The sequence below is a fragment of the Spea bombifrons genome, chromosome 9 (assembly GCF_027358695.1).
Source record: "Spea bombifrons isolate aSpeBom1 chromosome 9, aSpeBom1.2.pri, whole genome shotgun sequence".
Taxonomy (NCBI): domain Eukaryota; kingdom Metazoa; phylum Chordata; class Amphibia; order Anura; family Pelobatidae; genus Spea; species Spea bombifrons.
The window spans coordinates 38,316,290-38,323,924 of record NC_071095.1 but is presented as its reverse complement, the minus strand read 5'-3'; the positions used below and the strand labels follow the sequence as shown (position 1 = coordinate 38,323,924).

General features: G+C 39.2%; 1 protein-coding gene across 1 annotated transcript in view; it reads right to left on the bottom strand.

The window, feature by feature from the left end:
- Positions 1-446: 446 nt before the first annotated feature.
- Positions 447-7,635, bottom strand: part of TMEM260 (transmembrane protein 260) — a 28,056-nt gene continuing 20,867 nt past the window's right edge. The window contains exons 10-17 of the mRNA XM_053475426.1: positions 5,915-6,026; positions 4,072-4,244; positions 3,786-3,957; positions 2,190-2,338; positions 1,623-1,799; positions 1,335-1,388; positions 1,000-1,090; positions 447-841 (exon numbers count right to left, since the gene is read on the bottom strand). Of these exons, the coding sequence (XP_053331401.1) occupies positions 569-841; positions 1,000-1,090; positions 1,335-1,388; positions 1,623-1,799; positions 2,190-2,338; positions 3,786-3,957; positions 4,072-4,244; positions 5,915-6,026 (1,201 nt within the window). The 3' untranslated portion in view covers positions 447-568. The remainder of the gene's footprint in view (positions 842-999; positions 1,091-1,334; positions 1,389-1,622; positions 1,800-2,189; positions 2,339-3,785; positions 3,958-4,071; positions 4,245-5,914; positions 6,027-7,635) is intronic.

Here is a 7,635-nt window from a genome sequence, read left to right as displayed (position 1 = left end):
ATGAATCTCATAATACACAAATTCTTTAAACATAAAAATTTTTTTATTGTTAAAGGGCGAGCTATAAATACCTTACACGTTACGACCGCAAAAAAAAAAAGCCTATGACACGGTCTGTAAACATTTTTTAACATGGTCCAGTGGTTCAAGAACAGCTTTGTAGCAATGGTTACATTATGTGGTTTACATATATTTCAGCATTCAACTGACCTCCTTCGCATAAACATTTTTTTGTTATTTTCTATATTCTTAAGTATTCTGTAGCTGGTTTTATAATTTGTGCAGAAATCTGGGCAAGGGGGTTGTGCTTTTTCATTGTGGGCTCTGGACAGAGCTGGTTAAATCCCCGAAGCTTGGTATCAGCGGCTTCTAAGACTGTACTGCTGACACCTATCTTTTTCATGTAAACATTTCCGAGAACAGGAATGTCTTTTAAAAGACAAGAATGTCTTTCATGCGATATTTTGGCAAAACACCTGAGCCAATAATTGGCTTTAAGGATTTTGGACAATTCATAGCTTCACAGATATGGACCTTGTGCTTCAAAAGAAGAAAAAAATATATACCATTAAGCATTGTTGTCTTTTGCACTTCTTTTAATTTCTCTTAGTCGGAGTAATTCATCTTTCAGGTATTTCACTGCCTGAATTATCGCCTCCCTCTGATTGTCTTCCTTCGCTTTTCTACTGTATTTGCCAAAGTGTTTGATTGTCTCAATTAGAAGAATTTCAATATCAATGTCTGTTCTTTGTTGGCGTAACATTCGTTCACAAGCAATGGCATAGTTTTTGTGCCAGTTTACTGGATGATTATCATAAGTATTTATAACATCTTTGTATAACTGAAGAGAAAAAAAAATTGTATTCGTCATAAAAAAGTAAATAACATTACATTCATAAACATGAGCTATAGAAGGGATTGGTTGATTAAACATTCTATATTCTAAATATTATAGATTAATTTATCACCTAGAAAATACATAAAATGAAACCAATATACCTTATAAGCATAGAAATACAGCTGATCTCTGACAGGTGGAGACACTTGGACTGTTTCGGCAAGTTCAAAGATAAAGAACGCTGTTTTAGTTCTAAAATGGAAAAATAATTGTCAAGAGAGACATGACAACAGTGGGAGAATTTATCTTAAAACAATAAAAACAGTAGAAACGTTGAGGAAAGTGAACAGAGGCATGAGACCAGGATTCAGTTTCACAGAGTACTATGCCAATTCAATTAAGAATGGGAATTGAGAATTAAGTACATTTGTAGAATAATGAATACATGGAAATAAAAGTAGGTAAAAGAGGTATATTATTCTAGAAAGAATTGTACCTTGCTTCCCACATCTCATCATTTGCCACAGCTTCCCAGGTTGAAGGGTCAAAACTATGAAAAAAACATACTGTATTTAGTCAAAAGATACGAAACAGTAATTAAAAACGAAAGAAAAGCGGAGGGATATTGCAGCGATAGAGGAAAAGGATGGCCAGTAGGAAAAGAAACTGTACATTCTACCAAATCAGAATGATTTTACTCACACTACTCAGCTTGGGGGCCATAGGCCTTTTGTCCTAAAACTTTCAGGACAAAATCTTTGTGCACATTTGACATCTCATATACCTGCCATGTTTCTCTGTCCAGTTATACAAATTTCCAGTAAGGCGGATCCATTCTTCAGCATCGAAAACAATGTTTTTGGGGACAAGTTTCTCACAAGATCCCCAAGGCCACAGCGTATGGCTCCTTTTCCAGGTTTGATCTCCTTCATGTAATCCTATGCAAACAAACGTCTCCCTACTGGAGGAATAAAACACGTTACAAATGTAGAGAGCTGGTACATGGCGGATGGTAAAGAGAACAAACTAAATTGCTGGATATTAATGTCCATCAAACATGAATGATCAAGGTTAGCTAACAGGTACTTTAATGGCTTTCTGAATTACACCAAGCTTGATTTTGCGCCAACCTTAGACATCATCAGAACCACAAAACTTGTTATTAAAAACAGTTGGACAGCTGTATATTTGCTGTACCCGTTTCAAGATTTACTTGAAATCAACTCTATTGTGCTTCCGCTATACAGAAGAGACTAGACAGGTCACAAATGCAGCAATTGTGACCATGTATCACATCTCAATAAATACATCAGGTATCATATGTCTCATCCATAGAAGTAAGAATGCTTACTGTTCATTTACTTTGAGAAAGTGCTGAAGGTTAAATGTGACTGTTCCACCTGGAAGTTTTGTTTCTACTGGATTCCATCGGTTCCCAGGGAAATAGACATTTGGTATATGCTTTGCAATCTTTGGTAAATACCAATCATATGTCATCATCTGCACAACAGAAAAAATATACATAGTAACTGTATAGTAAATGTTGTTAACATGCAAGATAATTTATTAGTGACACTGAATCTAAATGAGCACCATAGATAGTGCCAGGTATAGATGTCAGGATAGGGATCCACAGTGCCGAGTTGGTCCCACCTAATATGGCACAGGAAAAACAGAAGTGCAGGAGAATCAGGAATAATCAAGCCAAGCCAAGGTCAAGATACAAGAATAAAGCTTGAATAAAGTTCAAGCAGAGATCAGGTACATAGTTCAGGAACTAAAGGCAGCAGTACAATAGGATAAGACAAACTTGTGGTCAAGCCTATAAACTGGAAACCGGCGCAGGGCTCTGGACAAGGCAATACCAAGGAATAACACACAGAGACTAAAAACAGTTCTTGCATGGGCAAGGGCTATAAGGACAGTGAGGGTATTTAAGGGGAGGGAAGCGCAGACCCATCAATTAGGATTGGGTATGTGTTGCCCTTTAAATGCTGATATGTAGCACATGATACACAGAACTGCACACTGTCGGTGGAGAGGATGATTCCCAACGTGTGCCAACAGCACGGCAGACAAGGTAAGAGGCAACCCTGCCGTGCATCGCGGCACAGCAGGGAGAACAAGAACATGCCCCTGGGTCACTGCCAGGACATAGCGACTTAAGAAGGACCAATACATGTGTGTTGCAAATTACACCTTGCTTAAAATAGATAATTTGAAAAATCTGTAAAAAAAACAAAAAAAAAACGTTTAGGGAATTATTGGTAACCTTTTTTAGTTCTAATAACCCATGTAACAAGGTCACGTAATCAATCAGGATGGGACACCATATGTGGGCAGACCTAGGTCATTTTTGCTACATGGAGATTCTTGAGCAAAAAAAAAAAAACATTACTTTGTGACCAGTACTTTACATTTACTCCGTGTACCTTTTTAGTTTATTTGGCAGACTAAACCTAGCCTAAAAAAACACAACATGGAATGGAGCATTATTTCAATAAGATCGTTATCTATGCATTTGCAGTTACAGGCTCGCTTGTGTGACACATCTAAGTCATTTAATGGGCATACTTGGTGATGCTAAGGTTTCTGCAATCAACTAGAGTTCATGGTCCAATTCCCTTTATGTTTCACTGATGCACTTACACTCAGGCCCAATAAGTTGTTATTTTTAATAGTATGTCATACTGTAGCTGGAATACCTGCTTAAATGAATGTGACCCAATTACTACTATCTTTTATTAGAAATAATAGAGTTGAGAAGTAGATATAGAGTACACCTGACAGGCTATAAGCAATGTTTTGAAGGGACTCAGGGTCAATTCCTATAGATATTTTCCAGGTTATACTTTAACATATATGTTATGCATTCAAACAGTATGCATAGACACGCATACAGATATACAGTTCCACATGTTATTTGTATTATATTAACACATCTTACCTCTTGGTCCACTAGGGCTATGTCAGGACGGAGTCCTTCGCAATAGTGAAGATATCGCAATGAATTGCCCGGCAGATCGCCCCTCAGCAAAAGCAGTGTGTTATTTGGCAACGAAGACAAAATATTCCTTGCAAAGTTATCAACCACATAATTGTTGCTTTGATCACAATATCTAGAGACAAATAGAGCCATCACAAAAAATAAGACCTTCTTTTAACGAGAGCTTGTGTAAGGATATGCATCACAGAATAATACCAAGGACGGTGTACATAGAGTTGGACGTTACCTGTAATTAGCACTAATGTGCAAAGCAGTGACTGCAATAGTAAAAATCCATTCTAAGTAATGGACCAGTTGACTGTAGTTGGTTTTGGTTTTCAAAGAGCCAGTCAACAAGGAAAGCCCAAGGCCAGCCAAAACACAAACGACAATGTTGCTTTGCATCCAAAATCTCTCCACCTACGGTATAAACATTGATGATATAAAGCATTACGACACACATTTTTCTGATATATAATTTGTACATCGGCACGCTTCACTGTCTCCATTGTGCTGGGACCTGATATGATGCGGAAATCAATACACGATAAAAATATTTCCATTAAAGGGGCATTCAAGCCATTATAAGCAGTTGAATGCATTTACATTTTCTGTGGTCTGTTTTGCTAATACATGGGGGGATTCTGCATTGGAAGTACCGTACAGCAACTGCTTAAGCAGCCAATCAGTGGAAAGACATTTCAGCGCATGGAGGAAATTGTTTCTTTGTAGAATCGCTAATATAGCCTTCTATAGTAGGCATGTCGGGGTCAATGTTATGATGTAAAAGGGTAGATACATGAAAGCATGTTTAGGGTGGAACTGACCACTGAAATATTTGTGTACCCATACAAGCAACATGTCCTAAGAGCTAGGTGCTGAACGCTGATGAATATGCTACAAAAACATGTAAAATATTGTAAGTTTAAAACAATTACCGTATTTGCTCGATTATAAGACGAGGTTTTTTTCTGAAAAATACCCCTCGTCTTGTAATCGGGGTCGTCTTCTAATCAGACCTCAAACAGAGGTCTGACTATGAGACTAAGATCCAGATTCCCTGCAGCGCTGCAGGGAATCTGCATCCTCCAATCTGGTAACCTCAGCTGCTACCAGGCGTCTATCAGCAAGCGTGAAAGCGCTGGGCAGCAGCGTACCTTTATCTGCATAGCGTGCTCTCAGCACGGGGGGGCGCCTCCTCCGCGCCGCGATAGCCGACCCACTGCCGGGGAGCAGAGCCGGTTGAGGGAAATCATTGATCTTGGCACGGCACTCCAGAAGCAAGACCCCATTGGACCCGGACGGCACTGTGCCATCACAAAGTCAAAGGCGGATCCGGTAGATTTACCGCTTTAATTCTCTGGAGGAGGCGGGGTCACAGCGCATCATGCTGTAATGCCGTGGGAGCCGCAGTTTACTAAGCGCCTGCTGAGCCATCGCGGTGAGTGAAGTGCTTTAGTTGCTTGAGTGCGTGTCTTGGTTTGGAATTGTGTCTGAGTGGGTATATCAGTGTCTGGGTATGTGTGTCACAGTGGGTATGTAAGTGTCTTGGTATGTAAGTGGGTAAATTAGTGTCTGGGTGTGTAAGTGTCCCCCTATATGCCACTCTGCCTCTAGAAATGCCTTATACCCCCTATATGCCAATCTGTCCCATGATATGCCTTTTAACCCCCCAGAGTGGCATATAGGGGGTTAAAAGGCATATCATGGGCAGAGTGGCATATAGGAGGGTAAAAAGCATATCAGGGAGGCAGAGTGGCATATAGGGGGTATAAGGCATTTCTGGGGGCAGATGTGCATAACTGGGGGGCAGATGTGCATAACTGGGGGGCAGATTGGCAAATTAAAGGACATGAAACAAAAAAATATTTTTCTCAATCATAGCTTTTATTAAATATGAAAAAATAGTTTACATGAATTAATATTTACTAGTAAAACTTTTTTTCCTATAGGGTCGTCTTATAATCAGGCATTTTCTTTTTTTCTTAAATTAATATTCAGATTTTGGGGGGTCGTCTTATAATCAGGGTCGTCTTATAATCGAGCAAATACGGTATATTCTAATTCTTAAATTATTGTAATGTCCTTACCACACCCAGGAAAAGTGGTTTGGTGATATCCAAATTTGCCCTCCAGGCAAAGAATAATGAATAACAAAGTAACATTTTGGTGAATAAGCAAACCACGGAAACACTGGAGTCGCTGAAGGAAAGGAAAAAGGAGAAGCAAATATAACATAATGCATATTTCATACACAGATGTTTGCAGTAAAGCTCATAATTCGGAATTCTGGAACTTGTACTAATCTAGACTGAATGGATTTGAAGTATTAATAAAAGCCATATTGTCTGTTTAGACAGAACTCAAGGTGTACTTTCTAACTCAAGAGCTGGCTGATGGTATAACGTAGCCTGTGCTTTCTGTCTACCCGATGAAAGAAATACCTCAATTTTTGCCAACTAAAAATTCCAAATTCAATATAAACTTTTCACACATTGATTAATAAACAAATAGGGAAATGTACTTGATTACCCTTTTCCATTCTCTTTATAGTCACAATTGCTGTACACTTTTGTATACAATAAGATAAACTGTAAAGTTTAATGTACTTCAGAACCTTTCGTCCAGCTCCAATTTTTTAAAAACTTTAGGCTGGTAGATAGCGAAGAGAAACATAGACATGTATGTAATAGTTTACTTTTATCATTCAACAAAATGCAAAGCGAGTGGACAGAAGAAAAAACAACTATATCACACAGATGCTAATAATACTCAATTTATTATGTAGGTTGAAAAACAAACTGAAACAGCAGTGTATGAGGGATAAGATTGGGTGAGGAACAGCCCAACAAAGTGAGATTATTGAAAACAGTTTATTGTCAAAAGTGATACACGATGGCAAGACTGAGCACAGCAACAAGACACAAGGTAGTTATACTGCATTGGCTAGGTCTCCTCTGGGCAGAAATTTAAAGCCAGACAGAGCTTTCCAGATGTCCGAGTTGTTTTGAAGAAGCACAAAGAAACGGGTAATGTTGAGGACCACAGATGTAGTGGTCAGCCAAGTAAACCTCACACATCACGCTTACTTCCCTTTGCAATCGGAAGACGTCCAACAGAGCCATCTGCTCAGCGTTGGCAAAAAACAGTGGGACATTCGTACTGTCTGGAGAAGTGTTTTCAGAAGTGGTCTTCATGGAAGACTTGCGGCCAAAAGGCCATAATTCTGATGTGGAAACAAGGCCAAGCTTGGAACCGGGGTGAAGAGAGGAAAAAATGGCAGCAGGTGCTCTGGACTAATCAAAATTTGAAATATTTGGCAAGAATGAGCATTTGCAGGCAACAGTGAAGCATAGTGGAGGTTCCTTCCAAGTGTGGGGCTGTATTTCTGCAAATGGAGTTGAGAATAAATGGTCTCTCCAATTCTTTGCAGTACATGCAGCTACTTATCCCTCATGCAATACCATCAGGGAAGCATCTGATCGGTCCCAAATTATTTTTCAGCATTACAACGACCCCAAACATACAGCCAAAGTCATCAAGAACTATCTTCCGTGTACAGAAGAACAAGGAGTCCTGGAAGTGATGGTATGGCCCCTATAGAGCCCAGATGTCAACATCATTGAGTCTGTCTGGGATTTCATAAGGAGAGAGAAACAACTGAGGCTGCCTAAATCCACACATGAACTGGGGTTAGTTCTTCAAGATGTTTGCCAAGCTCATTAAACAAAAAAAAACTGTGTGCAAGTATACCTAGAAGAATTAACGCTGTTTTGAAGGGAAAGAGTGGACACACCAAATATTGATCTGG